This window comes from Mauremys reevesii, linkage group 3 (genome assembly GCF_016161935.1).
Source record: "Mauremys reevesii isolate NIE-2019 linkage group 3, ASM1616193v1, whole genome shotgun sequence".
In the NCBI taxonomy this organism is placed as follows: Eukaryota; Metazoa; Chordata; order Testudines; family Geoemydidae; genus Mauremys; species Mauremys reevesii.
In genome coordinates, this window is record NC_052625.1 from 207,333,437 (window position 1) to 207,355,523 (window position 22,087).

Consider the following 22,087-nt stretch of genomic DNA (forward strand, 5'->3'; position numbering starts at 1 on the left):
CCGGTGCCGGGCACGGAGGGAGGGGACGGGGCGTGATGGCGACATCCAGCAGCTGCTTCTCTGAGTGGGACGGAGCTGATAGCTCCCAGCATGCACTGCAGCCTGCTTGGCAGGCTCAGCTGGGCGTGCCAGGTGGCCAGTCGAAACGGGACCTGTACAGTGTTCGGACCGATGTTCTGACCGGACACCAAAAGTCCGGTTACCGGTGGTGCTGGGTCATCAACCTGCACCAGCCCCTGCCTCAGGCTGCAGCTCCTCTCCCAGGTCAGGAGCAGAGGGAGCCCAGCTGCTGAGGCGGAGGGAGGTGGAGAGGGTGGAGTGTGGAAGAAGGGGGAAGGGAGAGAGCAGTGGGGGGGTGAGGGGGGGATGGCCTGGAGGGGAGTGAGTGGGGGTGGGGCCTGGAGGGGGAGAGGGGGAGAGAGTGGGGGGCAGGGCTCCTGCTGCAGCGTCCGGTGTTCAGAAAGGAGAAAGCTGCTGCCCCGGATGTGCTGGCGAGGCGCAGCCGTGCGTGCTGGGGTCCCCACGTGTTGGGGGGCGTCTCTCCCTGCTCTCAGCCCTGCCCTCCCTGCAGCACGGAGCTGGCCGTGAGGAAGATGCGGCACGATCTGAAGATCCTGCCCATGGTGAAGCAGATCGACACGGTGGCGGCAGAGTGGCCGGCGCAGACCAATTACCTGTACCTGACGTACAACGGGACGGAGCACGACCTGGCCTTCCGCGAGCCCCACGTCATGGTGATCGGCTCCGGTGTCTACCGCATCGGCAGCAGCGTGGAGTTCGACTGGTGCGCCGTGGGCTGCATCCAGGAGCTGCGCAAGGTCAGCGGCGGGGCGGGGCGGGCTGGCCTGGGCTCCCCGTGCCCCCACGCTGGCCTCGCCGGCTCAGGGCTCCCCTCTCTTACAGATGGGCTACAAGACCATCATGGTGAACTACAACCCGGAGACAGTGAGCACCGACTACGACATGTGCGACCGCCTCTACTTCGACGAGATCTCCTTCGAGGTGAGCCTGCCAGGGCGCTCGGGCTGGGGGCCGGGGGGGGTGGGCCTGATGCCTCTGCTGGCCGGACTGCCATGCGGGGGGGGCGGGGGGCCCGTGCCGCGGGGGGGAAGGAGCGGGGTGTGCAGCCGGGAGGGGCCCGTCTGGCTGGGTGCCTGTGCCCTCGCGGCCCGTGCCCTGGGGGGGCCTGCCCCGGCTCCCCGCCCGCCGGCTGCACTGTCCCCTGGCCCCGGCAGGTGGTGATGGATATCTACGAGCTGGAGAGCCCCGAGGGCGTGATCCTGTCCATGGGGGGACAGCTGCCCAACAACATCGCCATGGCGCTGCACCGGCAGCAGTGCCGCATCCTGGGCACCTCCCCCGAGGCCATCGACTCGGCCGAGAACCGGTTCAAGTTCTCCCGCCTGCTGGACACCATCGGCATCAGCCAGCCCCTCTGGAAGGAGCTCTCCGACATGGAGGTGAGGGGGGCGGGGGGGCTGCAGACCTCCTCTCCGTGTGGGCTGTGGGGCGGGGAAGGGGCAGTGGAGCCTGTGTGTGTGTTGTGGGGTGAGCAGGGGAGGGGCTGCCAAGTGCCCCCTGCATGTGCCATGGGGAGGGGAGGGGTTACTTGCCCTGAGTATGCTGTGGGGCAAGGGAGGAGTTGCCCAGCCCAGGTGCGCCCCCTCCCCCTCCCCCTCCCGGGCATGCCATGGGGCAGGGGTGGGTTGCCTGTTCCAGCTCCCCGCTGGGCGGGCCGGGGGGCGGGGGCGGGGTTGCCTGGCCCGGCTCCCCCCCGGGCGGGCTGTGGGGCAGGGGAGGGTTTTGGGCGGCCCAGCTCCCCCCCCCCGTGCATGCCAGGGGGTGGGGGCGGGTTGCCCGGCCCAGCTCCCCCCCCATGCATGCCAGGGGGCGGGGGCGGGTTGCCCGGCCCAGCTCCCACCCCCCCGTGCATGCCAGGGGGCGGGGGCGGGTTGCCCGGCCCAGCTCCCCCCCCCGTGCATGCCAGGGGGCGGGGGCGGGTTGCCCGGCCCAGCTCCCCCCGTGCATGCCAGGGGGCGGGGGCGGGTTGCCCGGCCCAGCTCCCCGCTGGGCGGGGCGGGGGCGGGGTTGCCTGGCCCAGCTCCCCCCCGTGCATGCCAGGGGGCGGGTTGCCCGGCCCAGCTCCCCCCCGTGCATGCCGGGGGCGGGGGCGGGTTGCCCAGCCTGTCTCTCTGCCCGCAGTCGGCCAAGCAGTTCTGCTGCAAGGTGGGCTACCCGTGCGTGGTGCGCCCCTCCTACGTGCTGAGCGGGGCCGCCATGAACGTGGCCTACTCCGACAGCGACCTGGAGAAGTTCCTGTGCAATGCCGTGGCCGTGTCCAAGGAGCAGCCCGTCGTCATTTCCAAGTTCATCCAGGAGGCCAAGGTCAGCGTGGGCCCGGCTCCGTGGGGGGGTTGGCCACAGGGGGCCGCTTCCTGGCAGCTGCTGGCAGAGCTTCGCTCGGGGGCCTGGGGGGCCCTGAACACCCCCACCTCTCTGCCGGGGCCCGGCCCCAGGTCACGCTGGCAGAGACGCCCGACTCTCCGCGGCTCCAGCCTGGGCAGGCTGCCTGTCTGGCTCTTCGTGCTGCGGGGGCTGGATAGTGCCCGGAGGGGTGGGGTCAGGTCAGGCGCTGCCTGGCAGATGGGGATCACTCAGGTTTCAAGTGGGGGGGCTGGGAGAGGGGGTGGTATGGGCACGGTGGGGCTGGGGAGGGCAGGCAGGCGCTGTGTGTGCGTGGGGTGGTACTGGCCGGGGGCAGGCAGGGGCTGGGTGGGGGTAGTGGTACCGACAGGCAGGGGCTGGGTTGGGACACACTCTGGTGCGGTCTGTGCACTGGGGGTTGGAGTGGGGAGGGCTGTACCGGCAGGGAGAGCGGGCGGGGGGCGCACCCTGGTGCAGTGGGGGCTGGGATCGCTCAGGGGTCCGGTCCGGTGTTCCCACCCACCCCCCCCCCCCCACTCCCCCAGGAGATCGACGTGGACGCCGTGGCCTGCGACGGCGCGGTGGTGGCCATCGCCATCTCGGAGCATGTGGAGAACGCGGGCGTGCACTCGGGGGATGCCACGCTGGTGACGCCGCCCCAGGACATCACGCCCAAGACCCTGGAGCGGATCCAGGCCATTGTTCACGCCATCGGGCAGGAGCTGCTGGTCACGGGGCCTTTCAACCTGCAGCTTATTGCCAAGGTACCGCCGTGGGGCAGCAGGAGCCGGGGAGCAGTCAGCCTCAATGCCCTGAGTGAGGGGGTGATGGGGGGGAGGGGCTGCTGACAGCTTTGGGCTCTGCAGCGTCTCCTGCAGCCGGGCCCACGTCCCCTCCAGGCCAGAGCTGAGTGCGGGAGCAGCGTGCATTGGCCACCCTGGGAAGACAGGACACCGGGCTAGAGGAACCTTTGCTGTGACCCAGCGTGGCCATTCTGATCACGGAGGATAGGTCCATCGGGCTGCTAGCCAGGCTGGGCAGGGCGGGTTCGGGTCTCCAGGCGCCAGGGTGGGTCACCCCACACTCCTGTCTGTCTGCAGGACGACCAGCTGAAGGTGATCGAGTGCAACGTGCGCGTCTCCCGCTCCTTCCCCTTCGTCTCCAAGACGCTGGGGGTGGACATGGTGGCCCTGGCCACCCAGGTGATCATGGGCGAGGAGATGGAGCCGGTGGGGCTGATGACAGGCACTGGGGTCGTCGGAGTCAAGGTGAGCGTCTGGGGAGCGGTGGCTGCAGTGGCCGTGGCTGTCTGGCTTGCTGAGCCCACCCTGCCCTCTGCACCCCCAGGTTCCCCAGTTCTCCTTCTCGCGGCTGGCGGGGGCAGACGTGGTGCTGGGCGTGGAGATGACCAGCACGGGCGAGGTGGCCTGCTTTGGGGAGAACCGCTGTGAGGCCTACCTGAAAGCCATGCTGAGCACCGGCTTTAAGATCCCCAAGAAGAACATCCTGCTGACCATCGGCAGCTACAAGGTGAGGGCGGGGCGGGGCCGCGGCACGTGCTCAGAGACGCTGAATGCGAAGGTTAAATCCTCGCGCTGGATGGCTGCAACGCAATGCGACTTGGTCTTAGAATCCAGAACGCTCATGCAGCAGCCAAAAGCAGCAGGAGACGAAGCAGGCTGCTCCTGAGGCAGGGAGACCCAACCCTGCACCTTGCTCTAGGCTGACTCAGTTTGTGAGGACCTGGTCCAGGTCCCTCGTCACACTGGGGACAGGCAGGCACCTCTGTCATGGACCCCCAGGGCCGGGCTAGGCCCCAGCGTGGGAACAGTCCCTGGGAGGGGCCTGCAGTGACCAAGGCCCCCTGGGGTCTCACTCTTCCCCCAGCGTGAGACTGGGCCCCTGGGGCTGCAGCCCCCCTGCCCCACCCCAGGAGCTCCGGGCAGCGAGTCTGGGACAGAGCCTGGGGGGACGTGTCCTCTCCTCAGGGATCAGTGCCCCTCGCCCAGCGCCTGCAGGGACACTCACCCAGCGCTGTGAAACCAGGCGGGTTTATTGGTCACCTGGCGCACGGCCCAGGCAGCCCCTCGGGCCGCCCAGAGACCTGACTGACGGTTACAGCCCAGCCCAGCTGCAGTGACCCCCGTGGTTCAAGCTCTGTCCCCCCATCTGTCCGATCTCCTTTGTCAGACTCCCGGGGTGCCCCCGACTGCTCCCCACAGCCCACACTTAACCCCCCCCTCAGGCCTTTGTCCCCGAGCCGGGGGATGGGGCTCAGCCCCCTGCAGAGAGGCGGGACCACCACGTCTCTCTGGGTCGCTGGTTGCCAGGTGTCCGCGTCCCGGCCATGGGATCTGCCCTTGTCTTCTCGAGAGCTGCATGGAGATGGGACCTAGGCCACCAGGCGCCGTCCACACCTGTGTCTTCACCTGCCCCAGAGCCCCCAGACCTCCCACCCGCGGGGGAACAGTGCCGCACACAGGGGAAACTGAGGCATGTACAGGACGCAGAAAAGCCTTTCTAACAATTCCCGCAGAGGGCTGGGACACAACTCTGCGAACAGGCCCAGGAAGCCTCGCTCCTAGTGACAGCTCAGTACAGCGGGGCCATGCGGGTGGAGGGGCCCTGGGGCAGGGGGGTGCTGGGCTGCCCAGGCCTGGCCTGCTCTGACCCCTCCGGTGGCTTTGCAGAACAAGAGCGAGCTGCTGCCGACAGTGCGCACGCTGGAGAGCCTGGGCTACAACCTGTACGCCAGCCTGGGCACTGCCGACTTCTACACCGAGCACGGCGTCCAGGTGCCGGGCCGGGGCGGGGAGGGGAGGGGAGGGGAGGGCTGCCGGCCTGCTGGGGCGGCACGGCCAGTGCCTGGGTTACTAGCACGGGGTGACCCCCTTTCCATGCTGGGTCCTGGGAGCAGGGCCACCATTCCCTTGTCTCCCGGTCTGTCCCCGGAGCTAGGAAACCCCCCGCCCCGCCCCCAGTCTGTGCTGGGCCCGGGAGCAGGGCCACTCCTCTGCCCCAATCCATCCCCTGGTCCCCGGAGCCAGGCAACCCCCGCCCCGCCCCCAGTCTGTGCTGGGCCCGGGAGCAGGGCCACCTCTGCGCCCCATCCATCCCCGAGCTAGGAAACCCCGCCCTGCCCCAGTCTGTGCTGGGCCTGCCCCCATCCATCCCGGGTCCCCGGGCTAGGAAACCCCCAGTCTGTGCGGGGCCCGGGAGCAGGGCCACTCCTCTGCCCCCATCCATCCCTGGAGCCAGGAAACCCCGCCCCGCCCCCAGTCTGTGCTGGGCCCGGGAGCAGGGCCACTCCTCTGCCCCCCCCCCCCAATCCATCCCCTGGTCCCCGGAGCCAGGAAACCCCCGCCCCGCCCCAGTCTGTGCTGGGCCCGGGAGCAGGGCCACTCCTCTGTGCCCCCATCCATCCCTGGAGCTAGGAAACCCCTCCCTGCCCCCAGTCTGTGCTGGGCCTGCCCCCCATCCATCCCCGGGTCCCCGAGGGAAACCCCAGTCTGTGCTGGCCCCGGGAGCAGGGCCACGCCGCTGCCCCCATCCATCCCTGGAGCCTGGAACCCCCCCGCCCCGCCCCCCGTCTGGGCTGGCCCGGGAGCAGGGCCACTCCACTGCCCCCATCCATCCCTGGAGCTAGGAAACCCCCGCCTGCCCCCAGTCTGTGCTGGGCCGGGAGCAGGGCCACTCCTCTGCCCCCATCCATCCCCGGAGCCAGGAAACCCCCCGCCCCGCCCCCAGTCTGGGCTGGGCCCGGGAGCAGGGCCACTCCTGCCCCAGTCCATGCCCAGGTCACGGCAGTGGGGCTCTGGTTGCCGCCGGGCAGGTGGTGGCTGTGGACTGGCACTTCGAGGAGGCGGACGGCAGCGAGGCCGGGGCCAAGGAGACCCAGCGCAGCATCATGGACTACTTGGCCGAGAACCACTTTGAGCTGGTCATTAACCTCTCCATGCGCAACGCCGGGGGGCGCCGGCTCTCGTCCTTCGTCACCAAGGGCTACCGCACCCGGCGCCTGGCCGTCGACTACTCCGTGCCCCTCATCATCGACATCAAGTGCACCAAGCTCTTCGTGGAGGTGGCGTGGGGCTGGCCAGCTGGGGAGGGGCGGGACGGGGCCGGGCGGGTGGGGAGCGGCGTGGCTGCTGGTGGGGCTGCCTGGCTGGTGGGGTGGGCGGGACTGGCCAGGTGGGAGGGGGTGGGGACGGGCTGGGTGGGGCGGGACTGGCCTGGTGGGAGGGGGGCTGCCTGGCTGGTGGGGGTGCGAGGGGACTGGCCAGGTGGGGAGCGGCGTGGCTGCTGGGGGGGAGGGGGGCTGCCTGGCTGGTGGGGGTGCGAGGGGACTGGCCAGGTGGGGAGCGGCGTGTCTGCTGGGGAGGGGGCTGCCTGGCTGGTGGGGTGCGAGGACTGGCCAGGTGGGGAGCGTGGCTGCTGGGGAGGGGGCTGCCTGGCTGGTGGGGGTGCGAGGACTGGCCAGGTGGGGAGCGGCGTGGCCGCTGGGGAGGGCTGCCTGGCTGGGCGGTGCGAGGGGACTGGCCAGGTGGGGAGGGGGTGGGGACGGGCTGGGTGGGGCGGGGACTGGCCTGGTGGGGACACGACGCTGGTGGGGGGAGGCTGCCTGTCATGGGGGCTCCCGGAGAGGCACTGATTGTCCAGACGAGTGTGTCCTGGCCCCAGGGGGCTGTGGGGCTCTGGGCCCTGGGGAAAGGGCAGCGGGGGGGAAGCCCAGCCCCAGAGCTAGCTGTCCTGCCCCGCCCCGCCCCGCCCCCTTGGCTGGGTCCCCTCTCCCCAGCTGCACTGCCTCCCCTGCAGGCCCTGGGCCAGATCGGGACGGCCCCCCCGCTGAAGATGCACGTGGACTGCATGACCTCCCAGAAGCTCATCCGCCTGCCAGGTACTAGGGGCTCCCAGCGAGAGGAGGGGGCGGCTGGGAGCTCTTCCCCTGGCAGGGAAGCAGTGGGGAGGGGCAGGAGCGTGTGTGTGGGGGGGGGTGTTCCCCCCGCAGGGAGCCCAGGGTAAATCTGGGCAGGGTGGGGAGGTGTCTGCGCCCCCCCAGTGCCTGGCCTGAAGCAGCTGCGGAGCCAGGGCCCTGTGGGCTGGGGACTGGGCCCCGCCTGTCGGCTCCGGCAGATTCGGGCCCGTCCTGCCCTGGGGGGCGGCTGCGTGGCCTGACTGGTGTTGCCATGGAGCCCCGTGTGCTGCTCGGCCCCCTGGGATCCCCACCGCGTCCCTGCGCCATGGAGCGGGGGCTCCACGCCGGCCGGGCTGGGGCTGCTCACGGGCACCGTTCCCTAGGGTGGCATGAAACCCCCCTCCCCTCCCCTCCCCTCCGGCGTGACCCCCGGCGTACGCTGTGTGCGAGGGGGCGACCGTCCCGGCCAGAGGACAAAGCCGCGAGAAGCAGGACTGTCCGGGTTCACGCTGGCCCCTGGGCCTGCCCCCGTCGAGTCCTGAGGCCAGCGGCCCCTGCTCTGACCCCTCTCCCCCCAGGGCTGATCGACGTGCACGTGCACACACGGGAGCCGGGCGCCACCCACAAGGAGGACTTCGCCTCGGGCACGGCGGCCGCCCTGGCAGGGGGCGTCACCCTGGTGTGTGCCATGCCCAACACCCGCCCCGCCCTTGTCGACGCCAGCTCCTTGGCCCTGGTGCAGAAGGTGAATGCCCCTGCCCCTCCCCCGAGCTGCTGGGCAGAGACCCCCCCCTCCAGCCCCTCCCCTGAGCTGCTGGGCAGAGACCCCCCCCTCCAGCCCCTCCCCTGAGCTGCTGGGCAGAGACCCCCCCCTCCAGCCCCTCCCCTGAGCTGCTGGGCAGAGACCCCCCCCCCCCAGCCAGTCCCCATAGCTGCTGGGCAGAGACCCCCTCCAGCCAGTCCCCATAGCTGCTGTGCAGAGACCCCCCCCCTCCAGCCAGTCCCCTGAGCTGCTGGGCAGAGACCCCTCCAGCCAGTCCCTGAGCTGCTGGGCAGAGACCCCCTTGACAGCCCCCGAGCTGCTGTGCAGAGACCCCCTCCAGCCAGTCCCCATAGCTGCTGGGCAGAGACCCCCCCCTCCAGCCAGTCCCCATAGCTGCTGGGCAGAGACCCCCCCCCCCCCAGGCAGTCCCCATAGCTGCTGGGCAGAGACCCCCCCTCCAGCCAGTCCCCATAGCTGCTGTGCAGAGACCCCCTCCAGCCAGTCCCCATAGCTGCTGGGCAGAGACCCCCTCCAGCCAGTCCCCATAGCTGCTGTGCAGAGACCCCCTTGACAGCCCCTGAGCTGCTGTGCAGAGACCCCCTCCAGCCAGTCCCCATAGCTGCTGGGCAGAGACCCCCCCTTGACCGCCCCCTGAGCTGCTGTGCAGAGACCCCCCTCCTCCCGCCCGTCCCGTGAGCTGCTGGGCAGAGACCCCCTTTGCCAGCCCCCCGAGCTGCTGTGCAGAGACCCCCCTTGACAGCCCCCTCAGGCCCCCCTGAGCTGCTGTGCAGAGACACCCCGGCCAGTCCCCTGAGGTGCTGCACAGGGACCCCCCCCTTGGCCGGCCCCCTTGAGGTGCCACACAGTGTCCCCCCGACACCCCAGCCCACGCACCTTCCCTGCCCTGGCAGGTGCCACTCAGAGACACTCCCGGGCATGGAGCTGGCAGCGCCAGGCATTGCGCCAGGCCTGCCTCAGCCCCCTGGGGAATGTTGTATGGGCAATGTGGGCCCTGCAGCTGCTGGAGGATCTGGGGATGGCGCCTGTGCTGGGGGGCCCTGTGGGGGAGCTGCAGGCTCAGGGGGCCGATCCACATGCTGGCCCAGGCCCGACTTGGCACCCCATCGTGGGCCTGTCTCCCTGCAGCTGGCGGAGGCGGGCGCGCGCTGTGACTTCGCCCTGTACCTGGGGGCCACGTCGGACAACGCCGGCTCCCTGGGCCCCGTGGCCGGCACAGCTGCCGGGCTCAAGATGTACCTGAACGACACCTTCTCCGAGCTCAAGATGGACAACGTCTCGCTGTGGATGGAGGTGGGTCCTGCGGGAAGAGCTGGGGGTTCCAGCCCCGTTCCTGGTGCCAGCAGCACAGCGCCCACCGGGGGCTGAGGGCCCAGCCTGCCCTCTGCATCTGCAGTGGGGACGCCCTCCTCCCCCAGCCTGCATTGCAGCCGCTGTCCGTCTGTCCTGTCCCCGTGTGCTGTGCCCCCCCAACCCTCCCCCAGCACTGCTGTCCTGTCCCTGTGTGCTGTGCTCTGCCCCTCAAACCCTCCCCCCCCATCCCCCGCCAGTCTGTCCTGTCCCGTCCCCCTCCCCACGTGCTGTGCTCTGCCCCGACCCTCCCCAGCACCGCTGTCCCACTGTCCTGTCCCTGTGTGCTGTGCTCTGCCCCCTCAAACCCTCCCCCGTGCCCCGCCAGTCTGTCCTGTCCCGTCCCCTCCCCACGTGCTGTGCTCTGCCCCGACCCTCCCCAGCACCGCTGTCCCACTGTCCTGTCCCTGTGTGCTGTGCTCTGCCCCTCAAACCTCCCCGTGCCCCGCCAGTCTGTCCCGCCCCTCCCCCACGTGCTGTGCTCTGCCCCCGACCTTTCCCCCCGGCATTGCTGTCCGTCTGTCCTGTCCCCGTCCCCTGGTACAGCTGTCGGTTCCCCCCAGCACTGCTCTCTCTCTCCCCCCAGCACTTCGAGCAGTGGCCGAGGCACCTGCCCATCGTGGCGCACGCGGAGAAGCAGACGGTGGCGGCGATTCTCATGGTGGCCCAGCTGTACCAGCGCCCCGTGCACATCTGCCACGTGGCACGCAAGGAGGAGGTGGGGCGACCTGGGTGGGAGGCAGTGTCGGCCTCGGAGCTGGGGGGCCGGGGGTGTGCTGGGGGGCCGGGAGAGGTTCTAGGAAAAGGCCTGGTTGGGCAGAGGTAGGCAGCACGATGAACCTCAGTATGAATTGGCTTTTGTGAGCTCCCAGAAACAACACCCCCCCCCCCCCCGCCCCAACCTGCCCCATGGCTCCTCCTCTGCCCTGCAAAGCCCCGGCTGGGTACCTGCCGTGCTCCCGTGCCGGCGCCCCCCAGGGGCTCGGCAGTCCGCCCCCAGCAGCTGCAGGGACTCGACAGTGCGCCGGGGGTGGGGTTGGGTGGTATTTCCACCCCTCGTGATGGAGTTACACCGACCCGGTGTCCTCGTGTAGCCCCGGGCTGGTGCTGGCTGGGCGGGTTACCTAGCGACTCCCAGCTCGCTGCAGAGACGCTGGGCCCCGCCGGGAACCCCCAAAACCTGTGTGTGTTAATGTGGGGGTGGCAAACGCTGAGCAGTGCGCCTGGGCCATGGGGGGCGGTGTCTCCCCTCGGCCTGGGCCCTGTGGGGTGGGGGTGTCACGGACTCACAGGACTGGTGCGTTCTCTCGGCTCCGTGTGGCCCCGGAGGAACCCCCCAGCGTGACAGCCTTCCGGGAAGGTGGCTCTCTTGCCGAGGGTCGGCCCTCAGGCCCTGCGTCTCCTGGGACCGTACGTCAGCCGTGGAACCCCCTCCCCTCAGGGAACCCCCTCCCAAGGGAGCAACGTGTCCTCCCCCGCCTGCAGGGACTCTCAGCCAGGGTAACACAGGAGCCCAGTCCAGGCAGGTCTCAGGCCTGGCCAGTGTCAGCCCAGAACATCCAGGGGGGCTCTGGCTGCTCTCCCCTCCTGCCAGCTGAGCCCCCTATAGCCCCTCCCCCAACAGCTCCTCCCCTGTCCTTTGTCTTCGGTCCCAGGCAAACAGGCCGCCTGAGCCTCCTCCCCCAACACCCTCCAACCGGCTGGGCAGGTCCCCGGGCCCCTCTCTCCGCAGCCCGTTGTTCTCCCACTGGCCAGAACCACCTGGCTCCCAAGCTGCCCTGGGTCACCAGTCACTAGGTCCCCAGGCTGTGTCTGGGGTCCCGGCTGCTAGGCAAGGTCACACCTGGTCCTCTGCAACCCCCCCTTCCACCCCCTCGCGACACATGCAGCACCCAGGGAAACTGAGGCCCGCACCGTGTTCATGCAAAACACTAAGAAAATCCCCAACTTGGTTGCAGGGAGGATGGAGGAGGAGGATCTGGGATGTGGGGGTTGGGATGGGGGACGGTGTCTCACCCTCAGCCTGGCCTGCAGATCCTCATCATCAAGGCCGCCAAGCAGAAGGGCATCCAGGTGACGTGTGAGGTGGCGCCGCACCACCTCTTCCTGTGCCAGGACGACATTGGCCGCATCGGGGAGGGGCGCGCCCAGGTACGGCCCATGCTGGGCACCCGTGAGGACCTGGAGGCGCTGTGGGAGAACATGGACACCATCGACTGCTTCGCCACAGACCACGGTGAGGGGGGCCGTTCGAGAGCGCTGGGGCACCAGCTGGAGTGTCCTGGCACCCGTGGGACCTGGGAGCCAGGGCCTGGCTCTGGCCCCAGGACGGGCATTGGTTGGGGCAGGGACTGGGACATGGGGCCTGACCCCGCTAGGGGGCACTGGCTCCCATCCTGCCCCAGGGCAGGGGACTGGCTGGCTGGAGGGGGTGGGGAATGGGGCACAGGGCCTGTCCCCGCTAGGGGGCACTGGCTCCCATCCGGCCCCAGGGCAGGGGACTGGCTTGGGGGTGGGGAATGGGGCACAGGGCCTGTCCCCGCTCTGGGGCACCGGCTCCCATCCTGCCCCAGGGCAGGGGACTGGCTTGGGGGTGGGGAATGGGGCACCGGGCCTGTCCCCGCTCTGGGGCACCGGCTCCCATCTGGCCCCAGGGCAGGGGACTGGCTGGCTGGGGGGGCGGGGAGGGGGTGGGGAATGGGGCACCGGGCCTGTCCCCGCTCTGGGGCACCGGCTCCCATCCGGCCCCAGGGCAGGGACTGGCTGGCTGGAGGGGGTGGGGAATGGGGCACCGGGCCTGTCCCCGCTCTGGGGCACCGGCTCCCCTCCGGCCCCAGGGCAGGGAAGGGCGTGGGGGTGGGGAATGGGGCACAGGGCCTGTCCCGCTCTGGGGCACGGGCTCCCGTCCGGCCCCAGGGCAGGGACTGGCTTGGGGGTGGGGAATGGGGCACCGGGCCTGTCTCCACTCTGGGGCACCGGCTCCCATCTGGCCCCAGGGCAGGGACTGGCTGGCTGGGGGGGTGGGGAGGGGGTGGGGAATAGGGCACAGGGCCTTTCCCCGCTAGGGGGCACCGGCTCCCATCCGGCCCCAGGGCAGGGACTGGCTTGGGGGTGGGGAATGGGGCACCGGGCCTGTCCCCGCTCTGGGGCACCGGCTCCCATCTGGCCCCAGGGCAGGGGACTGGCTTGGGGGTGGGGAATGGGGCACCGGGCCTGTCCCCGCTCTGGGGCACTGGCTCCCATCCCGCCCCAGGGCAGGGACTGGCTGGCTGGGGGGGCGGGGAATGGGGCACCGGGCCTGTCCCCGCTCTGGGGCACCGGCTCCCGTCCGGACCCAGGGCAGGGACTGGCTGGCTCAGAGGGGTGGGGAATGGGGCACCGGGCCTTTCCCCACTAGGGGGCACCGGCTCCCATCCAGCCCCAGGGCAGGGACGGGCTTGGGGGTGGGGAATGGGGCACAGGGCCTGTCCCCGCTCTGTGGCACTGGCTCCCATCCCGCCCCAGGGCAGGGGACTGGCTTGGGGGTGGGGAATGGGGCACCGGGCCTGTCCCCGCTCTGGGGCACCGGGCCTGTCCCCGCTCTGGGGCACCGGCTCCCATCTGGCCCCAGGGCAGGGACTGGCTGGCTGGGGGGGCGGGGAGGGGGCGGGGAATGGGACCCGGGGCCTGTCCCCGCTTGAGGAGTGGGTAGTGGGACCCGGCACCTTGGGCCAGTACCAGGTGAGTCCGTTGGTCCCTCCCAGCTGATGCCGGCGGAGCTGGTGGACGTCTGGGCAGAGGCCTGGCTGGCCTCTCGCTCCAGGCGGGGCACTGGGGGGAGCTGGCCCTGCAGGGGGTTCACACGTGCAGTGAGGGCGTGGGGCTTGCCCCAGGTCCCTCAGCCTCGCCCCATGGAGCCCTCCCTGGGGGGGAGGAGGGGCAGGGCCCCCTGAGCACCTCCTTTGTGCCCATAGCTCCCCATACGATGGAGGAGAAGCAAGGGAAGGAGCCACCCCCGGGCTACCCCGGCCTGGAGACCATGCTGCCCCTGCTGCTGACGGCCGTCTCCGAGGGGCGCCTCGCCATCGAGGATGTGGTCAAGCGTCTCTACGAGAACCCCCGCAAGATCTTCTCCCTGCCCGCGCAGGACGACACCTACATCGAGGTGGGGGGGTGCCCAGTGGGGGGTCGCGCCCCCTGGGAACGGCGCTGGCCTGGGCCCTGGGGACTCCGGGGGAGCTGAGGAGCAAATGGCTGGGCCCTGCCGAACAGCTGCCAGACATGAGCACCCAGCCTGGGCCTGGCGTGGTGCTGCTGCCCCCCTGCCCTGCCCCGCCACCTGCCCTGCCCCATCCGCCCTCCTGGGCCTGGCCCCAATGCGCTGCCTGTCCTCCCTGGGCCCAGCCCCAGCCCCACCCTGAACAGCTGCCAGACACGAGAGCCCAGCCAGAGCCCAGCTCCACCCCAACGAGCTGCCAGCCAGAGCCCAGACCCAACCCTGATGTGCCACCCACTGTCCCTGGGCCAGCTCCCAACCCCAGCCTGACCCGGCTCTGCCCCCCGGCAGGTGGACCTGGAGCACGAGTGGATCGTCCCCAGCCACATGGCCTTCAGCAAGTGCCAGTGGACGCCGTTTGAGGGCATGAAGGTGAAGGGGACGGTGCGGAGGGTGATCCTGCGTGGGGAGGTTGCCTACATCGACGGGCAGGTACGGGCTGGGGGGGGGGGGCGCCTCGGGGGTCACCTGAAACACTGGGCTGTGCTGCTGAGGGGGCGAGTCAGCTGGTGCGGAGCCCACCCCCCACGACCTCCCCCCATCTCAGCCCCAGTCTCGGCTCCCTCCACACTGAGTGTCTGTGTCGTGCAGGTGCTGGTGCCCCCTGGCTACGGCCAGGACGTGAGGAAATGGCCCACGGGGGCAGTGACTGTGCCGCCTCCTGCCCCAGCCAAGGAGACTCTGAAGGTACGTGGGGAGGGGGGGGGGGGCTGCCAGGCTGTCACTCACATCTCCCTGTGCGGGGGAGGAGCCTGCCAGTGCCCTGATCCTGTCTGCATGGTGATGGGCGAGGGCCTGGAGTGGGGGGACGGGATGGCCAGGGCGCCGGGAGGAAGCAGCATGTGGGATTGGGTGGTCTGGCAGTGTGGGGGGGGGACGGGCGGTGCGGTGCTGGGGGGCATTCCCCATGCCCAGTACCAGCAGCGCTGACCCCTCCTCACCATCCCACGGCGTTGCAGACCCCCGAGCGCCCCCGGCACACGGTGCAGAGCGAGACCCTGCGTAGCCGAGCGTCCAGCCCCCGGCGAGCGGGCCCCGTGGGAGACGGGCGCTTCCACCTGCCGCCCCGCATCCACCGGGCCTCGGACCCCGGCCTGCCAGGTGAGGCACATGTGGGGCTGGAGCAGCGGGGCCAGGCGCTTCCCTGGCCCCAGGGCTCTGGCTGAGGCCCCTGTGCGAATCCAGCCCCTCCCCTGGGGCGGGGCCTGGCCGGAGTGACCTGAGCAGCAGCCAATGAGTGTGTGTGTCGTGCCCCCCCCCCCCCCAGCCCCAGGGTGTCCTTGGGAGGGGGGATGGGCTCCAGCTGGAGGGGGGGTGTCTCAGCGCTGCCCAGTGCCACCTGCTCATACTGAAGCCCTCGTTCCTGCCCCCCCCCTCCCCACGGGATCCAGGCCTCCCCACTGGTGCCCTTGGGGGGAGGGGGCAGAGATGGGGCAGTTTGTTGTGCCTCCATCCCTGACTGAGCTCTGCCCCCGGCACCTCCCGGACTCCCCCCCCCCCCCCCCTCCCCGGGCAGCGAGGGGAGTCGCTGAGCACTGTCCCAGCGCTCTGCTCCCCCGCCGGCCCCCTGTGCGGGCAAGTGTCTTGCTGGGCGTGGGGCCAGCCCCCCAGCTCCCCTCCCCGGGCAGGCTGGGCTGTTCCTGGTGCTGTTTCTGTTGGGTGCCCCCCTCCCTCCCCCGGCACTGTGTCCTGCATGGAGCCAGCTGGGCCAGAGCACGCAGGTTTCAGCATCTCCAGGGCGCCCATCCCATCCCCCTCCCGCTGCCTAGAGAAGGGCGGGGCCCCAGGGTGCCCGGGAGCCTCCCCAGGGGCCGAGTGGTGCTGTGCTCGCAGCCGGCATGTCTAACCGTGTTGTGTGTTCCCACACGCCTGTCGCCAGCCGAGGACGTGAGAGAAAAGGTCACCAAGAAGGCCACCGAGCCAGGTTTGTCCCGTCCCACGTGGGGTCCGGGGAGGTGGTGCCAGGCTGGGGCCCCTAGGGCCAGGGAGAGATGGTCTGAACCATCTGCCCAGGGGCCGGCGTGGGTCGCCAGATGCTGCTCTCGGGGGGCAAGGGCAGCTGCTGCCGTCCCCAGGAATGTGCTTCAGGGGTCGCAAGGCCCCCTCCCCAACACCAGGCTGCGGGCCTGCCCCATCAGTGGCTGTGTATGTAGCTCCCCACTGGCCTCCCCCGCCCCCCGGGCCGGGGCCATCCCCTGGCTTAGCCCCAGGAGCTGGGCAGGTGGGAGCTGCAGGCCATGCTCTGGGGTGGGCGGGTGGGTGTGAGCCTCGGGCTGTGCCATGGGGCAGGGGTAGGGGGCAGAGCCTCCCCTCCTGCCACGCGGCTGGTGGGATGTCTCCCTCCTGCCCCATGGCCCCGGCGCTCGCTGAGGCCTGCGCTTGGTGCTGTAGATCTGGCTGTGACCCAGGACAGCTGCTGCTACCCGCCGGGGCTGCTGCCCAGACAGACGTCGCCCCCGAGCGCGCCCCACCCACAGACCTCCCCCCTGCTGCACCCCCTCGTCGGGCAGCACGTCCTCTCCGTCAAGCAGTTCACCAAGGAGCAGGTACTGTGCAGGGAGGGCGGCTGGGGGCTCTCCCCGGGGAACACGGGCTGGGGTGGGGAAGGCACGCGGCCCCCGGCTGAACGCGCTCTCGTTCCAGATGTCCCACCTCTTCAACGTGGCGCACAACCTGCGCATGCTGGTGCAGAAGGAGCGGAGCCTGGACATCCTCAAGGTGAGCCAGGCCGGGGAGGGATCTGGCCAGGGCTGGAAAAGCGGATCCTGGCCTCACTGCGGAGCAGGATCGGGGGGGGTGCTGGGTGCTGGGGGGGGGCGGGGGGGGTTGCGATTGGGGCCCTGCCGGGAGAGGGGCTGGGGTGGAGGATTGGGACCTTCCTGTTGGGGAGCTGGGGGGATCGGAGCCCTGCTGTGGAGGGGGGCCTCACCGTGCTCACGGTCTCCCCTCCCCGGCAGGGGAAGGTCATGGCCTCCATGTTCTATGAGGTGAGCACCAGGACCAGCAGCTCCTTCGCGGCGGCCATGTACCGCCTGGGGGGCTCCGTCCTGGCCTTCTGCGAGTCCATGTCCTCGGCCCAGAAGGGCGAGTCCCTGGCCGACTCGGTGCAGACCATGTGCTGCTACGCGGACGTGCTGGTGCTGCGCCACCCCCAGCCGGGGGCTGTGGAGGTGAGGGGCCCCAGGGCAGCAGGGGCCAGCAAGGGAGGCAATGGGGGGGATGGGTTGTGGCTGGGCATGAGCTCCCCCGCCCCCCACTGAGGGGGGGGAGGGAGACGGGCTGTGACTGGCAGGGAGATGGACTACCCGTGCCTGGGGCGGGGATGGGCTGCAGCCGCGCTGGGCCCCGTGGATCGGGGGGACAGGTTGCGGCTGCGCAGGGCCCCGTGGATCGAGGGGAGGGGATGGGCTGCAGCTGCGCCCCGTGGATCGGGGACAGGTTGCGGCCGTGCTGGGCCCCGTGGATCGAGGGGAGGGGATGGGCTGCAGCTGCGCTGGGCCCCGTGGATCGGGGAGGGGTTGCGGCTGCGCTGGGCCCCGTGGATCGGGGGTTGCGGCTGCGCTGGGCCCCGTGGATCGAGGGGGTTGCGGCCGCGCTCGGGCCCTGTGGATCGGGGCGGGGAGGGGTTGCGGCCGCGCTGGGCCCCGTGGATCGGGGGGGGGAGGGGTTGCGGCCGCGCTGGGCCCCGTGGATCGGGGGGGGGACAGGTTGCGGCCGCGCTGGGCCCCGTGGATCGGGGGAGGTTGCGGCGCGCCGGGCCCCGTGGATCGGGGTGGGGTGAGGGGTTGCGGCCGCCCAGGGCCCCGTGGATCGGGGGGGGGCGGGGTTGCGGCCGCGCAGGGCCCCGGGGAGCGGGGGCGGGGGGAGGGGTTGCGGCCCCGCGGGGCCCCGTGGATCGGGAGGGTTGCGGCCGCGCTGGGCCCCGTGGATCGGGGGAGGGGTTGCGGCCACGCTGGGCCCTGTGGATCGGGGGCGGGGGGAGGGGTTGCGGCCACACTCGGCCCCCCCGTGCCCAGCCCGTGTCTCGTTTGCAGCTGGCTGCCAAGCACTGCCGGAAGCCGGTGATCAATGCCGGGGATGGCGTCGGGGAGCACCCCACGCAGGCCCTGCTGGACATCTTCACCATCCGCGAGGAGCTCGGCACCGTTAACGGCATGACGGTAAGGGGGCCGGGCCGGGCGCCCCCACACTGTGCCAGGCTGGGGGCCCCCACACTGTGCCAGGCTGGGGGCTCAGGCCTGTATGGGCAGGAGGAAGGGGGGTTTGCTGCGCTGGGTCTAGGTTCTGGACCCCCCCACCCCCGGAGTCCCCTGCGAGCGCTGCCCCCTGCTGGCCGGGCTCCAGGGTGCAGCTGTCTCTCCCCAGATCACCATGGTGGGGGACCTGAAGCACGGGCGAACGGTGCACTCGCTGGCCTGTCTCCTGACGCAGTACCGCGTCAACCTGCGCTACGTCACGCCCCGCGACCTCCGCATGCCCGCCGACATCATCCACTTCGTCGCCTCCAAGGGCATCAAGCAGGTGAGCCCGCCCCCGCGGTGCCCCCTGCCCCGCGGTGCGCCCCGCCCCGCGCTAACGCCCTCCCCTCCCCTCCCCAGGAGGAGTTCGACAGCCTCGAGGAGGCTCTCCCCGACACGGACGTGCTGTACGTCACCCGCATCCAGAAGGAGCGATTCGACTCCGTGCAGGAGTACGAGGCGGTGAGTGTCGGCGCTGCCCTGCAGGGCCTGCGAGCTGCGTCCTGGGGCCGCTCTGGCCCTGGGCTGGGGCTTGGCTGCGGGAGCCTTGCTGTGTCTCTAGGCCCCTACACTGCTGCCCAGGGGATTGCAAAGGATGGAGCGGGGTGACTGGGTGGGGGGTGACCAGGTGGGGGAGGTGGCACGGCCCACGGGGGCAGTGGGGTGACCAGGTGGGGGGGCGGTGGCAAGGCACCTGGACCCCAGGGGCAGTGGGGTGACCAGGTGGGGGAGGTGGCACGGCCCACAGGGGCAGTGGGGTGACCAGCTGGGGGGGGCAGTGGCAAGGCACCTGGACCCTGGGGGCAGTGGGGTGACCAGGTGGGGGGAGGGTGTGGCACCTGGACCCCAGGGCCAGTGGGGTGACCAGGTGGGGGTCCTGGGAGCGGTAGGGTGCCAGGCAGGAGCAGTGATGCCCGTGGTCCTGCCCATCCTTGGGGTGCTAACAGCCTCTCCCCCCGGCCAGTGCTTCGGGCAGTTCATCCTCACCCCACACATCATGACCAGGGCCAAGAGGAGGATGGTGGTCATGCACCCGCTGCCTCGTGTCAATGAGATCAGGTGAGGGGCGCTGGGCTGGGGGCTGTGGCTTCGGGGTCCCTTCCCCCCGGCGGGGGGCTCCCCAGTTCCTAGCACTGACTCTCCCCTTGCTCCCTAGTGTGGAGGTGGACTCGGACCCGCGGGCAGCCTACTTCCGCCAGGCTGAGAACGGCATGTACATCCGGATGGCACTGCTGGCCACGGTGCTCGGCAGGTACTAGGCCCCCCACCTGGGCAGTGCCAGCTGCGGCAGGAACCCCCGGGCTCCAGACCTGGTTAGCGATGGACGGACCCACGGACGGACCCAGCTCCTTCCCCCCCACGAGCGACAGGGCCTGCGCCGAGCAAGGCCTCCCTCTGAGCCAGGGGGCGGGGGCTGGGCAGCGGGCAGGGCCATGCCAGCTGGCTGGTTGAGGCTCAGAACGGGTCATACTTGTATCATTCCAGGGGCAGATCAGCCTGCATGTGCTGTGGGGAGGGAGTGAGGTGGGGTGCGCTGCCCCTTCCCCAGACTCTGGGGCTCCCACGCTCCCTGGTATCTGGGTTGAGGTGGCCCCTGCTGGCTTCCCGGGTACCTGTCCTCCTCCAGCTGGGGTCTGGGGCTGGCTCCCTTCGGCGGCTGGTAGTGGAGTCCAGGCTGTTCCCCGGCCCTCCTGGGCCACGGTTCATTGTGACGGTTCCTAGCCCGCCCCCAGGAGAATCTCCCTTCCCAGCATGGGCATGTGCTCTGGCTCCAGCTAACCCCGGCCCCCCCTGGCCTCCTCCCCCCCCCCCCCGCTTCAGCCCCCCGAGGCTGTGGCTCCCCAGTCACAGGGGTCAGGGGCCTCTTTTCCCCAGGTCTCCCTCCCCCTTTCCTCCACTTGCTGAGCAGCCCGTCTCTTGGAGCAGGAGTTTGGTCACCCCCAAGCCGTGTCCCTGGGCGTGAGCCTGGCCTTGAGCACAGTGAGGGGCAGAGCACGTTCCGCCCTGCTGGCCCCATGGCGAGGGGGGCTGAGCGGCATCTGTTCAGCGACTTTTCTACACCCACCACTGTGAACTGAATGGCTTTCCTTGGGTTTAATAAACTGAGCTGGATGCAGCCCCTGCCCGTGTGGTCTGTGCGGAGGAGCCGGTGGGCCAGGCCGGCCGCCGCTGGGTGGTGCTCGAACGCTGCAGCCTGCCCTGCTCGGCCTGAGTGCGAGCTGCAGCCAGCTCCAGCCAAGAAAAGGCACGTGGAGGAACGCGGCCGGGCCACTCCTGTTCCAGCCCTGGGGGTGAATGCAGCGACTCCGCGCCGAGTGCAATGACACGGGGCAGGGCACTGTTTAGTCACAGAGGGATGGATGGAGAAAAGCCACGGGGTGAAGGGGAAGGAGCGGTGCATGGGGGTTACGCACCACCGGGCCCCCACGCCCAGCGGTGTGAGTGAGCCAGGGCAAACATGGGGCAGTGGGCAGGAGTCCTGGGCACGGTGCCAGTCGAGCAGTGAGGTTGGGTGCTAGTACTTGTCCTCCAGTGGTGATGCTCCTACCACTCTCCGTAACCCCCCCCCCCCAGCTTCCCTCTGCTGCCCTGGGCAGCGGCGAGCTGGGGGCAGGGGGGCTGAGCCCTGCATGGGATGTCCCTAGGGAGGGGCGCAGGGCCTCAGCCTGGTTCCCAGCTTGGACAGGGGCGACTGGCCCCAGAGTTACGGGTTTGGCCCGTGTCCTGAGCGATGTTAGGGCAGGGGGCAGTTTGTCCCAATATTCCTCACTGTGTTTGTGTGTGTGTGGGGGGGGTTGTGCTCTGCCCGTGGCTGCCCCCCTCCATGTGTCTCGATATTTTCTTCCTCTCAGGCAGTCCCCCTAGGCTGGTGTCTGGCTCTCCCTGGCGCCAGGCCCTGGCCCGGCTCGGGGGTAAAGGAGCCGTGCTCCGACCCCGGTGGTACGAGCAGGGCTGGAGAAGGGCTCAGTGCTACCCGGGGAGGCCCAGCCCCATTGCCCTGTCGCACCCGGGGTTACTCTGCTGGGGGGGGAAGCCCCGCCCCACTGCCCGGTCCCGCCCCGGGGGGGGGAAAGCCCAGCCCCACTGCCCGGTCACGCCCTAGGGGGCACCACGTTACCCGACGGGGGGGGCAGCCCCACCGCCCGGTTGCACCCTGGGGTGGGGGGGTTACTCTGCTGGGGGGGGAAGCCCAGCCCCGCTGCCCGGTCACGCCCGGGTGGAAGCCCAGCCCCATTGCCCGGTCACGCCCGGGGCAGCCCAGCCCCACCGCCCGGTCACGCCCCGGGGGGGGGACAGCCCCGCCCCACTGCCCGGTCACGCCCGGGGGCCCAGCCCCACTGCCCGGTCACGCCCGGGGAAAAGCCCGCTGCCCGGTCACGCCCGGGAAGCCCAGCCCGCTGCCCGGTCATGCCCGGGGAAGCCCAGCCCCGCTGCCCGGTCACGCCCGGGGGCCCAGCCCCACTGCCCGGTCACGCCCGGGGAAGCCCAGCCCGCTGCCCGGTCACGCCTGGGAAGCCCAGCCCCACTGCCCGGTCACGCCCGGGGCCCAGCCCCACTGCCCGGTCACCCCCCGGGGGGGAAGCCCAGCCCCACCGCCCGGTCACGCCTGGGGGGGGGGAAGCCCAGCCCCACCGCCCGGTCACGCCTGGGGGGGGGGAAGCCCAGCCCCGCTGCCCGGTCACGCCCGGGGGCCCAGTCCCACCGCCCGGTCACGCCCCGGGGGGGGGGGAAGCCCAGTCCCACCGCCCGGTCACGCCCCGGGGGGGGGGGAAGCCCAGCCCCACTGCCCGGTCCCGCCCCCGGGGGGGGGAAGCCCAGCCCCACTGCCCGGTCACGCCCCGGGGGGGGGAAAGCCCAGCCCCACTGCCCGGTCACGCCCTGGGGAAAAGCCCCACTGCCCGGTCACGCCCCGGGGGGGGGGAGCCCAGCCCCACTGCCCGGTCACGCCCCGGGGGGGGAAAGCCCAGCCCCACTGCCCGGTCACGCCCCGGGGGGGGGGGCCCAGCCCCACTGCCCGGTCACGCCCCGGGGGGGAAGCCCAGCCCCACCGCCCGGTCACGCCTGGGGGGGGGGAAGCCCAGCCCCGCTGCCCGGTCACGCCCCGGGGCCCAGCCCCACTGTCC

The 22,087-nt window shown here is 71.1% G+C and overlaps 1 protein-coding gene across 1 annotated transcript in view; it reads left to right on the forward strand.

Annotated features, from left to right (window-relative positions):
- CAD (carbamoyl-phosphate synthetase 2, aspartate transcarbamylase, and dihydroorotase) overlaps positions 1 to 20,079 on the forward strand; it is a 47,500-nt gene extending 27,421 nt beyond the window's left edge. Inside the window, exons 18-44 of the mRNA XM_039531101.1 lie at positions 572 to 818; positions 904 to 1,002; positions 1,236 to 1,460; positions 2,203 to 2,385; positions 2,970 to 3,188; positions 3,525 to 3,692; positions 3,772 to 3,954; positions 5,115 to 5,219; positions 6,257 to 6,505; positions 7,240 to 7,321; positions 7,918 to 8,084; positions 9,249 to 9,413; positions 10,057 to 10,188; positions 11,505 to 11,706; positions 13,424 to 13,614; positions 14,017 to 14,157; positions 14,317 to 14,412; positions 14,685 to 14,826; positions 15,605 to 15,649; positions 16,117 to 16,271; positions 16,369 to 16,443; positions 16,683 to 16,895; positions 17,760 to 17,885; positions 18,091 to 18,246; positions 18,324 to 18,425; positions 18,928 to 19,022; positions 19,120 to 20,079. Coding sequence (XP_039387035.1) covers positions 572 to 818; positions 904 to 1,002; positions 1,236 to 1,460; positions 2,203 to 2,385; positions 2,970 to 3,188; positions 3,525 to 3,692; positions 3,772 to 3,954; positions 5,115 to 5,219; positions 6,257 to 6,505; positions 7,240 to 7,321; positions 7,918 to 8,084; positions 9,249 to 9,413; positions 10,057 to 10,188; positions 11,505 to 11,706; positions 13,424 to 13,614; positions 14,017 to 14,157; positions 14,317 to 14,412; positions 14,685 to 14,826; positions 15,605 to 15,649; positions 16,117 to 16,271; positions 16,369 to 16,443; positions 16,683 to 16,895; positions 17,760 to 17,885; positions 18,091 to 18,246; positions 18,324 to 18,425; positions 18,928 to 19,022; positions 19,120 to 19,222 — 4,066 coding nt within the window. The 3' untranslated portion in view covers positions 19,223 to 20,079. The remainder of the gene's footprint in view (positions 1 to 571; positions 819 to 903; positions 1,003 to 1,235; positions 1,461 to 2,202; positions 2,386 to 2,969; positions 3,189 to 3,524; positions 3,693 to 3,771; positions 3,955 to 5,114; positions 5,220 to 6,256; positions 6,506 to 7,239; positions 7,322 to 7,917; positions 8,085 to 9,248; positions 9,414 to 10,056; positions 10,189 to 11,504; positions 11,707 to 13,423; positions 13,615 to 14,016; positions 14,158 to 14,316; positions 14,413 to 14,684; positions 14,827 to 15,604; positions 15,650 to 16,116; positions 16,272 to 16,368; positions 16,444 to 16,682; positions 16,896 to 17,759; positions 17,886 to 18,090; positions 18,247 to 18,323; positions 18,426 to 18,927; positions 19,023 to 19,119) is intronic.
- Positions 20,080 to 22,087: the final 2,008 nt, after the last annotated feature.